Below are 16,762 nucleotides of genomic sequence, written 5' to 3'. Positions count from 1 at the left end.
ACAGATAGCAAGGTCCACACTTATTTCATCAATGGTTAGAAGTGAAATTTTTTACAGCACTAGGATTTGATTTGAATGTAAAAGTATTCCAGTTTCTTGATCATCACTGTCTGTAACAAGTTTTTTGTTTGTTTCGTTTTTTCATTGACTTCTCTCAAAATGATCAAAATTATTTGTATCAAACTTGATTTTTAAAGATCCCTAACCATTTTTATAAGGAAATTCATATTACATAAGATATACATTGTAATTGCCATCACTCAAAATTTCTAAGCATGGGGTGAAATGCATCAATATCATTTTACCATATGTGCCTCTTTTAAGTAGCATAATTTATATAAATAAGTGTGGACTTACAGTGAAATCCTCTGCTGTGATTAAATGTTGAATTTTTTAATTAATGTTTGGTATTGTATGGTTAAAGGTTGCAATTGAGAGATCTAACAAAGGTTTGAGTGTGAAATCCCAAATAATAGAGCATGTTTACCTGTACATACCATTCTAGACTACTTCATACACATTTACAAACCTTTATAATTAAGTCATAGTTGTAAAGCCTTTCATATGAAATGCAGGTAAAAACTTTATTAAACAGCCTGTACAGGATAATGAATGAGCATTTCTTACTTTTAAATGATACTTAATATCAGATTCCACTCAACCACTGAAAAGCTTTGGTTAAAATCGTAAATTTCGTAATTTGTAAATGGAAATAGAAAATGCTAATAACTTTTAAATGGTTGATTGCTAGCAGTGATTTATTGACCTGGTAATTTAACTTTTAATAAATCAAAACAAAAAACAAAGTAAACATATTCTTGTATTAGAGAAATGATGTTTGTAGATGTGTATGGGGAATGTTTGATACCTGTATCTGGATGCATGTTACCTGTATTTATTCTAGGCTGCACGTGTGTGAGAGCACCTGTCAGGAGACACAGCATATTACCCTACCTTCATCACTTCCCAAACTACCTCATACCTTACAAGCAAAGTGTAAACTTTTATTATATCAAATACTTTCAGCTCAACATAGACTTATCACTCTAAAAATCACTGTAAAAAATAAATTAATGAGCACTTTAAAAAAATAGAGCAAAAACTAACCTTGTATTTATACCCCCGCACAACAAAGTTGTAAGGGGGGTATACTGGAATCAGGTTGTCCGTCCGTCCGTCCGTCCGGCTGTCCGGCCGTCCGTCCGTCGGTTTTTTCTTGTCCGCCCAATAACTTAAGATTCCTTTGACCCTTAGTCTTCATATTTGGCATGGAGGTTAGTCATGATTAGTAGATGACCCCTATTGATTTTGAGGTCACCAGGTCAAAGGTCAAGGTCACAGGGGCCTTGACTTCAAAAAGCTTGTCCGCCCAATAACTTAAGATTCCTTTGACCTTCAGTCTTTATATTTGGCATGGAGGTAAGTCATGATTAGTAAATGACCCCTATTGATTTTGAGGTCACCAGGTCAAAGGTCAAGGTCACAGAGGCCGTGACTTCAAAAAGCTTGTCCCGCTCAATAACTTAAGATTCCTTTGACCCACAGTCTTCATATTTGGCATGGAGGTTAGTCATGATTAGAAGATGACGCCTATTGGCTTTGAGGTCACCAGGTCAAAGGTCAAGGTCACAGGGGCCGTGACTTCAAAAAGCTTGTCCGCTCAATAACTTAAGATTCCTTTGACCCACAGTCTTCATATTTGGCATGGAGGTTAGTCATGATTAGTAGATTACCCCTATTGATTTTGAGGTCACTGGGTCAAAGGTCAAGGTCACAGGGGCTTTGACTAAAAAAGCTTGTCTGCCCAATAACTTAAGATTGCTTTGACCCACAGTCTTCATATTTGGCATGGAGGTTAGTCATGATTAGTAGATGACCCCTATTGACTTTGAGGTCACCAGGTCAAAGGTCAAGGTCATGGGGGCCTTGACCATAAAAAGCTTGTCTGTCCAATAACTTTAGATTCCTTTGACCCACAGTCTTCATATTTTGAATGGAGGTTAGTCATGATTAGTAGATGACCCCTTTTGATTTTGAGGTCACTGGATCAAAGGTCAAGGTCACAGGGACTTTGACTTCAAAAAGATTGTCCACCCATTAACTTAAGATTCCTTTGACCCACAGTCTTCATATTTGGCATGGATGTTGATCATGACCATAAGGTGACCCCTATTGATTTTGAGGTCACTGGGTCAAAGGTCAAGGTCACAGGGACCTTGACAAAAAAAAGCTTTTCTTCTCAATTGCTAAAGAATGCCTGTCCGCAGTGTATTGATTTTGACATTTTTACATTTGAAGCATGTATAATACATAACTTAGCAATGCACTGGCTTAGTAACCTCAGATTTGGCAGGGAGGTTGTCCTTGAGCTCTAAATGGCCACTGTTGATTCTGACAAAGTGGTATGCGGGGGTATTCACGCCATGATAGTGGCAGTTCAAGTTAGTATTAGCAGTTTTGTATTTAATGAAATGTTTAAAATTATACTGCTTCTATAGGATATTAAGGAAGACAGTTTTTGATACAAGATAATGTTGTCATCTTATTGTTATTACTCATTCAGATATACAGATCATATAATATTAAAATCACTGCACATCCTAGTTTCAAACAGTGCAGTATCAACTAGTAATGCACTCAAAATTAAAGTGAAAGTGATCAAAGCCTGAACAGATTTTGAATCTTGAAAAAAAAATACAGTGTTTTCACTAAAAGTGACTTGGTGTAATGGGGGAATTTAAGTAACTTGTAAGAGAACTTTGGCACTTTTTTGAAGGATTTATTGACAGGAATTTACAGTCATGTTGAGCTTGAAAAAGATACTATATTTAAGTATAACACATGTATACATGTACTTATTGCACACCTTTATTAGGATTTCTTCTTTTTTTACCTGATATTATGAAAGACACAATTATGTGATGTAGAAAGCACTTAGTACATGTACACTTTAATGGAAACATGTACTTAAACAGCTTTATTCCTGCTTGACCTTTTACTTAAAGACACAACCAAATAGATAATTGCATCACATTTATTCATCATCATTATATTCATCATCACCATCATTATCACCATCATCATTATTATTATCATCATCATCATTATTATTATTATCATCATCATCATCATCTTCATTATCATCATTATGAAAATATTGATCATATTTATTATTATTACCTAAAACAGCATCAACAACAACACCATAATAACCACATTTAATATATAAGTTTGACTGACTGATAATATTACCCTAAGGATAAAAGTAGATAATAGATGGAATGACCAGGGGTATAGCCAAGAATGTAGGTGTTGTAGAAACCTCTTGGCAATAATCAACTTATCTAAGACCATTTCGGGGTCACACCTATATGCATCTTTTTGATAGATATTTTTGAAAAAACTTATGTTTTATTAATTTTTACAATGAATACAAAGAAATAGTTCTTTTTTTAATTTACTAATGCCAATTATTTTGATTTTACAGTATTAATGTCATCCTTTTCCACACTAAGCATCAAATTTACTTTGAATCTGTTCAGTCTGAACCAAATCACATGCTGCGCTGGCTCTATTCTGGTGGCGGACACCTGCCATTTTTATTGCTGCTGAGTGTCACATGTTTATATTTCAGGACTTCATATCTGCACATATAAGCTATGATGTGTCATCATGATATAACAAATATAAATGAGCCGCGTCATGACAAAACCAACATAGTGCGTTTGCGACCAGCATTGATCCAGACCAGCCTGCTCATCCGTGCAGTCTGATCAGGATCCATGCTGTTCGCTATCAGTTTCTCTACTTGTAATAGAGTTGGTAAGCGAACAGCATGGATCCTGATCAGACTGCGCGGATCCATGGTCTGGATCCATGCTGGTCGCAAACCCATTATTTTGGTTTTGTCGTGACGCGGCTCAAATGTTATTTTTAAAATGCTTTCTATTTCACTGTTAACCTGTCTAAACTAACATAATGTGTCAAATAGTAGAAATAGTATTATGTAACTGTATGATCATGTATAATACTTTTACTAATTTTATTCCAGATTATTGAACAACCATTATGTTATAATTTAAGAATGAAACCTATTCAATTTGAATTAACTATTACTGTCAAATTAATTATCTTTAGGAAACCACAATATGTTCAGCCTGTCTGAACCTAAACTGCAAATTTGTAATTAAACAATTGGTTACTTTGAACATCTTTATTAATATTTTCCATATTTAGTTTGAAAGAATTAGAATATGATTGCATAATGAAGATATAGATATCTATATTGGATACAATCCACTGATACTAATGATAGAGATATATGCCCATCATAGGCATATTTTTTCTTAAAAAAAACCTAAGAGAGACTTCATCTATTGCCGAGACTATTGGAATTAAATTTGGTATACTGCCTTGTAAATTTTTCTATTATCAAAATACAGGTCAAGTAAACTTTTTGTTACATCTTGCAATTCACTGATTTTTCAGTTACATATGCAACTGTGATAGACAAATTCTTTATGAATGTACTAAACTGTTACAAAGATTAACTGATTGGAAATCAAATTTTCTAATGATCGCAAAAATATTTTAACTACAGTTCAAGTTTAACTATTGCTGCAAAAAAATCTGATTTGTATATTACTACTGCCTTTGGGCTTTTATTTGCCTGCATAATCGGGGCTCTTTATTTCATTAATCAATTTATTTTCCCTGTAAAACTGGAATATTAACATTTTAGTGAATAGATTTGATACAGTTTTACTCATGACTGCATAATTTTTATGAATACACAGGTTATTTCCAAGATTTTTTTCTTAAATTATTCAATATCTTTGTATTAAACTGTTTAAATTTTTATCTTACAGAAATTTATATTTTTACGTTTATCACAAACAATTTAATTATAGTTCTTTAAATGCCTTGGTATTAAATCTCGATATATCTTTACAGAGAATCAAGGAAAGCGTTAAAAGTTCTGGAATCTTCGGTAGTTCAGGTCCGGCTTACGTCACCTACAGGCCGGAAGTCTATGGGTTCCCGCGCATCGGCTCGAGGGATAACACCGCGCTTCACTCCTGCAGTGACCGCATGAGATTACTGTCCCTTGTAGGATTCCAGTTACAGTAGATGAAGTGGTGGATTGAAATTTGCCGTGTGATTATCTAAGACAGAACACTAGTTCTCTATTGATAACTGTTGTGATACAGAGATTACTATTGTTTTAGCTTAAAACAAAAATTTATGAGCACAAAAAAGTTTCAGTGAGATGCATTAATACAGCAACCATGAGGCATTCAAAATTTAAGCATAAACATCAAAGCTATGTGCCTTCAGGATTAGTAAAACAACATTTAAGAAGAAAAATAATTAAGAAATGTGAAAACCCCCATTACTTTACAAAAAGTTTTGTAAGGCTGTATCTTTATAAATCTTCATTTGTATGTAATGATAGAGGCACTCTTACTTAAAACCTTTTTGAGATACAACCATAGAATGAAAACATATTATAGTTCCTGTATAGCATTTATATCAGTTATATATTTTCTGTATTGGTTATCCACTTTAACCTTGTGTACATGCTTATCCACTTTAACCTTGTGTACATGCTTATCCACTTTAACCTTGTGTACAGATTGGTAAATGAATTTGCCAAGCTTTGAATTTAATAGTCCAAAGTTTAAGAGATTTCATTATTAAAATACAAAAAGTATAAAACTTTAAGTCAGTCTGCACATGTTCAGCTGGCCAGTGGCACATACATTGTACTAAACTGGTGGCAAAGGTAAATCATTTTCTGTTCCAGCAGGTGGTGAAGCACATCTGTACTTATAAGGCTGATATATTAAAATAATTCTAGCTAGTGATAAATACAAGTTGCTAGATATTGTTTCATCATAAATCGAGCAAAAAATGGTGGCATGCCTGAATTGGTAACACGTCACTAGTAATCTAAGGATCACATTCCGTTAGTTCAAACACTTAGGGGCAAGCTGAAAAACGTTACACTCATTGCTCAGTACTGGTTTGTTCCAGGAATGGATTCGACAGTGTATCTATAAGCTTTTAGCTTCCTACAAAATCAAACAATCAAGCATAAAATAAGTGCCTCCATTTAAATATCAGGTAATACCATGCAATGATCATTATACATGTACTCGGAGCTTTATTCATAGCAGAGATGTTTTCATTCTGTTAATGTTAAAAGGGTATTTAATCCAGTATTAAATGTATTATGTACACTATAAACCAGTATTTTCAAAATGTTTTCATATTAAATCATTTTAATTATACGCTATTTAAGCATTTATTCAAAATATTTTGCATTTGTTTGTTGAAAAGTGACTGCATTTTCAGCTTTGAAAATACGATGTTACCTACATGTATTTAATTTTGAAAGTTTATTACTTGCTAAAGGATAAAGAATACAATGTATTTTGAAACATGTTCAAAATGTATGTTTATCATTTACATTAATTATATTGTATGTTGACAATAATAATGTAGTGTTTAACTAAAAAAAAGAAAAAAAAACAACAAAAAAACATTATTTTCGCAAAGTATTTTGATATCGTCCAAGGACCCTACATTTTTGCACAATATGATTTTTCTTTTTATTTGCACTCTATAATATGTTGTGACTTAATACTATTTGTTAATAAGCAGACTGAAAGCCTGACATTATGGCCATTTATTTCATCTGAAAATGAAAGAAAAAAAAAGAAAAAGTACCGGGTAATTGAAATAAAGAACCAATAGATCTATTTAAGATTTCAGAGACAGTAAAATTGTTTTAAGTTATAACATATACATGTATCTTAACACTTTTCCAAAATTATAAGTAACTCTGTTTGCCTTATTATATGTTTACTGATGTAATATTGTGATAATACAAAGAACCATATTGCTTTATAATGTGTTATCCTCCTTTGGTATACCCCTACTGTGATTTATTGTTTATTTTATATCTTTACATTAACTGTGATAATACTATTTCGATAATATAATTTATTTGTGATGTCTATTTGTTAAGTTTATACTATATTATGGAACTTATAAAGAATAAAGTGAATGTTTTGAAAAAGTTTGTTTTATTCATTTTTGAGACGGTTACAAGTCTGTACCAATAAAGTTGATCACTGAAAAGGAATACATGAAGACAAATTATGCTATGTTGTTTTTGATGATTTTAAGTCAAAAATAAATATGCTTTGTTTTTCTTGTTGATGATTCTCAACCTGTGTGTGTGTTTGGTGGTAGTTTTTGTAGTTCGCCTCTGAATCACAGCAGTAAGCACCCGTACGAAAAAGTATAATATATAAGGCGGATTCCGTCTAAAATTTTCTGAAAATCTACATTTTCCTGCTAGGTTAAGGCGGAGATGGAATTTCTAGCAAAGTCCGCCTAAGTTTCTGAAATTTCCGCCTAAAATCTCAAACAGATTCCGCCTAGAGCTTAGGTGAAAAATGATAAATGTAGTCTTAGGCGAAAAATTCCACTAATTCTCATTTCTTAGGCGTAATTTCCAACTTAATCAATTAGGAGTCTCATTTCTTAGGCGTAATTTCCGACTTAGTCATTTAAGGAAACCTGTGTTAAGCGGAAAACTAAATTTAAGCAGAATTTCTGACTTTGTTATTTTTCCTATTATTCTTAAATGGATGAGCAAGTTATTACAACTTGTATTAACTTACTCTTGATGACTGCTTCCTGGAGTTCTAACCAGTACTCGGGCCAAAGTTAGGGATTGTGAAAGTTGCGGCCAAATTCTGCTGACGGTTCATTCCAACCCAAGACCATAGAGTCTGACACTCTACCCAAACACCCCTTTTGTCTCCCTTTTTGCTGATGTAAGGGGCTGCTGACTATGCCTACAATGTTACAGGCAGAGCTGTATCAGTACTAAGGGTGTAGTACTTAAGTACCAGTATTTACCAAGTTATGCAGTACCTGACTACTAGTACTAGATTTGATAGCTCGGTATGGCTGTACCAGTACTTTTTTTAAGGAAGTAATTAAGAACCAGTACTTTTATAAATTCATCATATTTTGAATATACACACTGTCAAACAAAAATAACATATTATGTATATTTACATATTTTAATGATACATAATTTTTAAATAAGTATTTCCATGTACACTTCAAGAACATGCAAATATTATTCAGCAAAAAAAAAAATTGAATTATTATTTACTTTAAAAGTTAACATTACATTTTTACAACTTTTTTTACATTTCAATATACTTTTTACAAACAATATTTACAATTCATATTCATGTCATATCATTTTGTTTAGTAAACCAGCATACTTTAATGCAATGTTATCATCTTTCATTTAAAACAACAGTCTTTTGTTGCCTTTAACACCTTCACACCTCTGATAAAAAAATAATAAGTAAATAACAACTTTTTATGGTGTTAACAATATCACTTGAAGTAAGATTTTATTGAAAATAGAAGCAATTAATAAGTGTTTATCTTACTCTTTCTTTACTAATAGACATACGACATTTTTATCAAAACGAAAGAACTGCCTGGTAATGCAGTAGCAGTACCACCTTTTAATGCAGTACCAGTACCAGTAGTAGCAACATTTTGTAAGAGTAATTCAGTATCTTGAGTACCAGTGCTTGCAAAATCACTGCAGTATGTACAGTGTAACTTCTGAAAACCGAACACCCATGGGACTTGTCAAAAAGTTCGGATTTCAGAGGTTTCCGGAATTCAGAGGTTTATGATAATGTGGACAAGACTAAGCCACTAAATGTCAAGGAAAATGTGGCCATTACTGTAATATCATTTATAATATTCTTTTAATCAAGATAAAGATGTGAAGGAAAATAAAACATTGATATTTAACACTTTATTTAACTTACATATTGTCCGATGCTTGTTAATTAATTAGTACATCAAATGCAATAAAATCCCTAAAGACGTTTGAACCAATTAATTGTCATTTAATCCACTAATAAACACTTCAAATTAACTGACTGCCGTAAATTACTTTAATTGACCACATCACTTCACACATACCATTTCACAGTTTGTGATTTTAACGCGTGTCAAATTACACGATCACCGCTAATTAGTAAACAATCGACAGGGAGATTGAATCTTCCTGCAGGGTAAACATTCTCGATTTACAATGTATTTCACACCTTTAGATATTTCCGGATTTTGGAGGTAAAATTGCATTGATTTGGCTCTAATTTTACGAAAATATCGTCCGGAATTCAGAATTTAGAAGTTCCGGAATTCAGAAGTATTTTATTAATAGAAAATAGAAGGGAAACAATCGGGACCGAAAAAATTGTTCGGTTTTTAGAAGTTTCCGGATTTCAGAAGTTCCGGAATTCGGAAGTTACACTGTACTACGGTAACTGTGAGAAAAAATGTGCAGATAATTTGCTCTGAAGTTTTTCTGCAAAATATGTTGTTTTAGTGATATTATAGTAATAATTTTTATATCAAATGGAAATTTAAAAAATAGTGCATTAGATGGTGAAATATAATGAAAAATAAATAAAGATTTATGGAGATATTTGATAAAGAAAATTTTTTCTATTGTTTGAAATCATTTGCTTTTTGGATTATGTACATGGTGGTTAGACTTTTTTTTACCTGGATTTTTACCTGTAATTGTAAGGATAATGGATTAAGCTGGATTAAGCTGGACTATAATTTATCACATACAAAGGAATTCTAAGGATACAATTGGACAATAATAGATACTACACTTTGAATAGTTGTTTAACAGTAAACTTTGACAGCAAGGATAAGAATTGATAAAATGTCTAGTAAGGGTCAAGGATCAGGACAAGGGTCAAAGGACAACTCTACTGGTACAAAATTTAAAACATCAATGAAGGGGAACACAGGAAAACAACCTCCAGCTAAAAGAGCAATTTCAGAAGTGAGTAATGACAGCACATTAAGTAATGACAGCATGAATATGTCATTAATACAAAATCAGCTAGACTTAATGTCAGAAAATCTTGAAGAGCTTAAAGGAGACTTAAAAGGTATCATAAAAAAAGAAGACATAGAATCAATAATTTCAAGATCAATCACAAATGCCATGACCCAATTACAGCAAAAAATGGAAATCATTATAAAAAAAGAGATTCAAGAAAAAACTAAAGAGTTAAATGACAAAATAAGTTCACTTGAGTTTGAAAATAATCATTTGAAGGAAAGTCTGACAAAAACAAAGACAGAGACCGGAAAAAGGCTAAGCACAATAGAAGAAAGAATATCTCAAAATGAAAAAGCTGTCAAGATCTGATTCAGAGTTAACTTTAAATAATTATCAACTCTTTAGGCGTGACAGGAAATCAAATGGTGGGGGAATTGTTTTATATGTGAAGTCTTCATTGCCATGTGAACTAAGAGTTGACCTACAGTCTGAGGAAATTGAGTCAATATGGCTTGAAATGAAACTTGACAAGCAAAAGCCTTTATTGTTAGGATACATTTACAGGCCACCTTCATCATTAACTTCGTGGAATTATAAAATTGAGGAGGTCCTTGATAAAATATTTACTGAAGACAAAGAAGTAATTCTTTTTGGAGATCTTAACTACAATTTTGGTGCTTCAGGCTCAAATAATTCAACATGGAACAATATAATCAATACTTTTAATCTTTCTCAACTTATTAAACAACCTACTAGAGTTACACCAGCATCATCAACTATTATTGACCATATCTATAGTAACCAACCACAAAATATCTCATACACTGCAGTACCTGTACTTTCAATTAGTGATCATTTTCCAATAATTTTTACTAGACGAACAAATAAAAATGTTAAAAAGGGTCCAACGCATGATATAATCAAATACAGGTACTTAAAGAACTTTAATGCTGATACATTCCTAAATGATCTGTCAAAACAACCATGGTCCCTTATTGATATGTTTAATGATCCAGATGATGCTTTAGACACTTTTAACAAATTATTTTTAGAAACTCTTAACATACATGCTCCATACAAACAAAAAAGAGTTAAACATAAAAATCAAGCTGATTGGTTCAATGAAGATATAGCTAATGCAATACATAGTAGGGACTATGCAAAAAAGAAAAATAATGTTGATGACTTCAAGTACTGGAAGACACAAGTGAAAAAACTCATCCATATAGCAAAAACAGATTTTTTTAACCATGAGATAAATTCAAATAAGAAAAATCCTAAAAAACTTTGGAAAAACTTGAAAAGTCTATCAGGAAAAACAGATGGTCAACAGACATCCTATATAAATGATGAAAATGGTTTGCCAATAACTGATCAAAAGTTAACAGCAGAAACATTTAACACCTTTTTTGCAAATGTATTTAAAAAAGCTGAAAATATAACTGAGTTATCACATAAAATGAAAATTGCTCTTCAAGAATCTTTTAAATCTGAAAGCACAAATCAACCAAATAAATTTGAAATCCCCTATGTTGAACTAAGTTATGTAAAACAAAAACTGAACAGTCTCGATATTACGAAAGCAACAGGCTTAGATGGCATTAGTGCAAAATTTCTAAAAACGGCAGCAAGTGTCATAGATAAACCCCTTTGTACCATAATAAACTTAAGTATTAAAACTGGAAAATTTCCTACACAGTTAAAACAATCAAAGGTAACACCAATCTACAAGAAAGGCCTCAAGTCTGACAAAAACAACTATAGACCAATTTCAGTTCTCCCACTTATCTCAAAAATATTTGAAAAACATGTTTCTGACAACTTGAAGCTATTTTTAGAAACAAACAATTTCCTCTACACAGCTCAATCAGGCTTCAGGGCATACCATTCATGTGAAACAGCACTTACAAATTTAATTGATAATTGGATAAATGCACTTAATGTTGGCAAAATTGTTGGAACTGTTTTTCTGGACTTATCTAAGGCCTTTGATTTAGTTAATCACAAAATTCTTATTGAAAAACTACCCTTCTATCATCTTTCCTCACACACTATTTCTTGGATTACATCATATCTGTCAGACAGGTCACAAAAGTAAATGTGTCTGGTGTTTTTATCAGAATCTGCTGAAGTTGTCTCCGGAGTACCCCAGGGCTCAGTCCTAGGGCCCCTACTATTCTTAATTTACATAAATGACATACATCTTCATATAAAAAAGTCAAATACTGATATGTTTGCAGATGACACTTCTCTAACTTCAACTGGAAATACTATAAGGGAAGTAGAAGATAATCTTCAATCAGATCTTGATAGTATAAGCACATGGTGTGTACAAAATTCAATGATACTAAATGCACAAAAAACTAAAGCTATGAATTTCTCAATAAAGCATTCAAAATCTGAGCATATTTCAACACCTTCTCTTAACCTTCACAATCAAGAAATAGAATTTACAGACAATGAAAAAGTACTAGGAGTCTATGTTGACAAAAATCTAAAATGGAAAACACACATTCAAAAAATTATTAAAAAATGCAATTCACAGCTCTATTTGCTTCTTAGAATTAAACAATATCTTGATCTTCATGCTAGAAAACTTTTCTTCAATGCATATATACTGCCACATTTGGACTACTGCTGCACTATTTGGGGAAACTGCAGCAGTGATTTACTCTCACAAATAATCAAATTTCAAAAAAGAGCTGCTAGAATAATTTTGGACAAAAATTTTGATGCCCCATCAAATGAACTATTTAAAGAACTAAATTGGATGTCCTTTGACCAAAGAATCAGATACAAAAAGGCAATTCTAATGTATAAGTCAATAAATGAACCATCCTTTCCTAAGTATATGAAAAATAAATTTCAAACAGTAAATGACAGACACAACTTTAATTTGAGATCTGTCCAAAATGAAAAACTAATTGTACCTAAACCAAAAACAGAGTGTTTTAGGAAAACACTTAATTACTCTGGGCCTACAATATGGAATGACATTCCAATACATGTTAGAAATTCTGAAACTTTGAAAAAATTTCAAGCCAACTATATTCATTGGCAATTTTCCATTTAAATTATATATGTCATTTTTCCATTTTTTTATATATGTCATTTTTCCATTTTTATTGTGTACATAGCTTTCTAAATATGATACCAGGATGACTGTGTTGTTTTTTAACATTAGTTGTATTTTTCAATATTGAAGTTTTTGAAAATGCCACAAATTTTGAAAAAAAATTAACAGTTTATTTCTTGAATGATGTTTTGTAAATGTTGACTGTATATAATTTATGTCACATTGTATTTATATGTTGTTATGTTACATTGTATGTATATGCTGAGGCCCACATGGAAGATCGGGAAACCGAATGTGCTAGCCTCATTAAATAAAGTCGTTACTTACTTACTTACTTACTTACTACAAGATAAATGTATCATAGACAGGACGAAGAGAACAGATGAAATATATATGTAATTATAGACTAAAATATAATGATTTCTTTTTTTTCAGTTGTTTTCAAAAAATTAATGTGTCCAGCAATTAAAGACAATTATTTAAAAAGTTAAAATGTACATATTTCTAGATTATTTTTCAATAAATTCTTATGTTGATATAAGCAAAAATGGCTACATTTAAGTAGCTTTTTAATATATTTATTTCTTAACTAAGTGATTTTCTAAGCAGGTGATAGTTAATTCTTAATAACATGCTATACCTATATACATGTAAATTATTTAGTTATTTATAGAATATTGGAAAATTGTATTATCATATAAGGCCATTTCATGCTATAAATGATAAATCCTATTTGCCAAGTAATGCTTAAAATAGATCTGTGGATTGAAGACCTTGACAATTTATAAATTCTTGTATAATATACATTATACGTATAAAAATTTTCTATATTTTTAAATACAATAATTGTTATTTTGATCTGGCAATAGGTATATTTATTAAATAAATGGTCTATATCTTAAATAAAGTACTTGTTATTTTGAACTGGTAATTATATATTCATAAAACTTGTGAGTGAAATATGGATGAAATAAACACTTACTTTTATTTTCATCTTTTCAAAATAGAAATCTTATTTGATTCATAATCATATGATATTTGTGTGTATTCATGTATCACTTTTAATAATACTGTAAAGAATTCCAATTTCTCTATCTACAAAAAAACCTGTCCAGTAAGTATTTAGTTTAGCTGCTGGTTAACATCTATCCCTCGCCTTTATCGGGAGGAGTTTTACTTTCAGTGGGATGGTTAGACTCACTGGGTAAAATATGGTATACAATATCCTGTGAGGTTGCCAGTAGTAATTCTATTACTGCTATGATAGAGAAATATTGACTTATTACTTATAACATTATATTTTGTCTAATATTTACTCTAAGTTTCATATTACACTTTATGTTACCATGATCACATGATATTATAATTGTTTTATTTATCTATTTGCATAACAAAGTCTAAATAAAACATATTCTCTGTTCTATATAATTTACAGAAAATTCAGTTTGTTAAATTGTTTATGAATAAAATATTTGTTTCTGTTTTTCATTTGTTTACTTGTGAATACCACAACAAGTGAAAATTGTTTGTTTTATACTCCTCTAAGAGAATGAATCACACGTTTATGAGAAAATCTTTGATATCCTCTAATTTATAATTTTCATTCATTGAAAATGTTATTCATTTAGAAATAACAATGAAAAAGAATGTTTCAATTTTTGATATAATTAGATGAAACATAAACATATTATGCATCTTCTACAAAAAATTTTTCTTCAATAAGTAAATTTTACTTGTTTATTGGCAAAATGTATTTCATTCTTTATATACAAGCAAATTTTTTTATATTTTTGAGGTCAATATGTTATTTAGAAGTGTTTCTCTGGGTCCATGTACATATTGTATTTACTTTACTTAAGTGTAGCTATGTATATTGTAGATATAGTGTTGAATGTATTATTGTAAATATTAGTTATGAGTAGTCTTAATATTTTCTCTTACAATTGTCGAGGTTTACACGATAGTATAAAGAGAAAAGATGTTTTAGATTTATTTCAGTCAAAAAAAGCTGATATTCTCTGCCTACAGGAAACACATTTTATAAAAGAAATTGAAAAGAAAATTTTATTCTGAATGGAATGGTTTATGTTTTTACAAGCCATGGTAGTCTAATGCAAAGGTGTGGCTATTTTATGCAGAAAAGGTTTAGATATAAAATTAATTCTGTTAAAACTGATGATTCAGGAAATTTCATAAATTTTACAAATAATGCTTGATTCTATAAATTTCACATTAGTTAATATTTATGCGCCAAACATAGACAGTCCTAGTTTCTTTAAAACATTTTTGATACTTTAGATTCTTTTGATGATAATGACTCTCTAATTATTTGTGGAGATTAACAACCTTGTTCAAAATCCTGACTTAGATTATTATAATTATAAATCAAAAAACAATAATGTAAAGGCAAGAAATTTTTTAATAAGTATTATTGAAGAAAAAGACCTCATTGATCCCTTTAGAGAACTGCATGGTAATATGAAAAAAATATACATGGAGACGAACCAACCCTATACAACAAGGTAGACTAGATTTTTTTCTTATATCAAATAGTTTATTATCAGTATATACGAAAATGTGATATTGACATTAGTTATAAATCTGATCATTCAATAATTATATTTAGATTTTTGTTTTAGTTCTGTAAGTCATGAAAAGGTTTATGGAAATTTAATAATGCTCTGTTATATGACATTGAATTCCTTGATATTAAAAATAAAAAAATAGATGAAGTAAAATTACAATATTGTTTACCAGTATACAATATAGACTATGTTTTAGATCCAAAAAAACAAAGATGTAAATTTTGTTATAAATGATGAACTTTTTTAGAAACTCTTTTGATGGAAATAAGAGGTAAAACTATATCTTACAGCTCTTATAAGGTCAAAGAAAAGAAACACTTATGAAAAAAAGTTAATTGAAGAAATATAATCTTATAGAGCAAAAACCTGACAATTGAAAATAAAGACAAACTTTTACACTTACAGAATGAATTGACTGAATTAAGAAATAGAAAATAAGAGGGTGCTATGATAAGGTCAAGGTCACAATGGATTGAATCTGGAGAAAAGCCTACTAGTTATTTTTTAAACTTAGAAAAAACACATTGTTCAGAAAAATTATTCCTTTTCTAGAACTTGATGATGGATCCTTTATATATGATCAAAAGATATTCTTACAAAGACATGTAGTTATTATGAAAATTTTATATAAAAATGTGATATAACTGAAGAATCTAAGATTGATATGGAATTAGAAAATTGTAATGTTACCAAGTTGTCTCAAAATGAAGCATTGAATCTTGAAGGTCTACTTTCATATGATGAAGTTTCTTTTTCATTAAAAAACATGAAAAATGATTAAAGCCCAGGTTGTGACGGATTTACAGCAAATTTTTTTTAAAATATTTTGGAATAGAATGGACATTTTGTTGTAAAAGCTATAAACTTTTTGCTTATACTGTTAATTCTTTTTCTAGAAATCAAAAGCTAGGAACAATTAACATGCATTCCAAAAGAAAAAAAACCAAAACAATTTTTTTAAAAAATTGGAGACCAATAACTTTATTAAATGTAGTTTATAAAATTAGCTTCAGTTTCAATAGCAAATAGACTTAAACTTGTTTTAGATATTTTTAGTTTCAAAGGATCAGACAGGATTTGTTAAAAATAGATATATTGGTGAGAACACTCGATTATTGTATGATATTATGAAATATACTGAGGATAATGATATACAGGTTTAGTAATGATGATAGATTTTGA

General features: G+C 30.4%; 1 protein-coding gene across 1 annotated transcript in view; it reads left to right on the top strand.

Moving 5' to 3' along the window:
* The window catches only part of LOC132741796 (uncharacterized), a 41,978-nt gene extending 36,730 nt beyond the window's left edge, over positions 1-5,248 (top strand). Inside the window, exon 25 of the mRNA XM_060730066.1 lies at positions 4,954-5,248. Coding sequence (XP_060586049.1) covers positions 4,954-5,095 — 142 coding nt within the window. The 3' untranslated portion in view covers positions 5,096-5,248. The remainder of the gene's footprint in view (positions 1-4,953) is intronic.
* Positions 5,249-16,762: the final 11,514 nt, after the last annotated feature.

This window comes from Ruditapes philippinarum, unplaced genomic scaffold (assembly GCF_026571515.1).
Source record: "Ruditapes philippinarum isolate M1 unplaced genomic scaffold, ASM2657151v2 ctg4767_1_1_1_1, whole genome shotgun sequence".
Lineage (NCBI taxonomy): Eukaryota > Metazoa > Mollusca > Bivalvia > Venerida > Veneridae > Ruditapes > Ruditapes philippinarum.
Note: the sequence above shows the minus strand (reverse complement) of the source record. Positions and strands in the feature narration are given on the sequence as shown.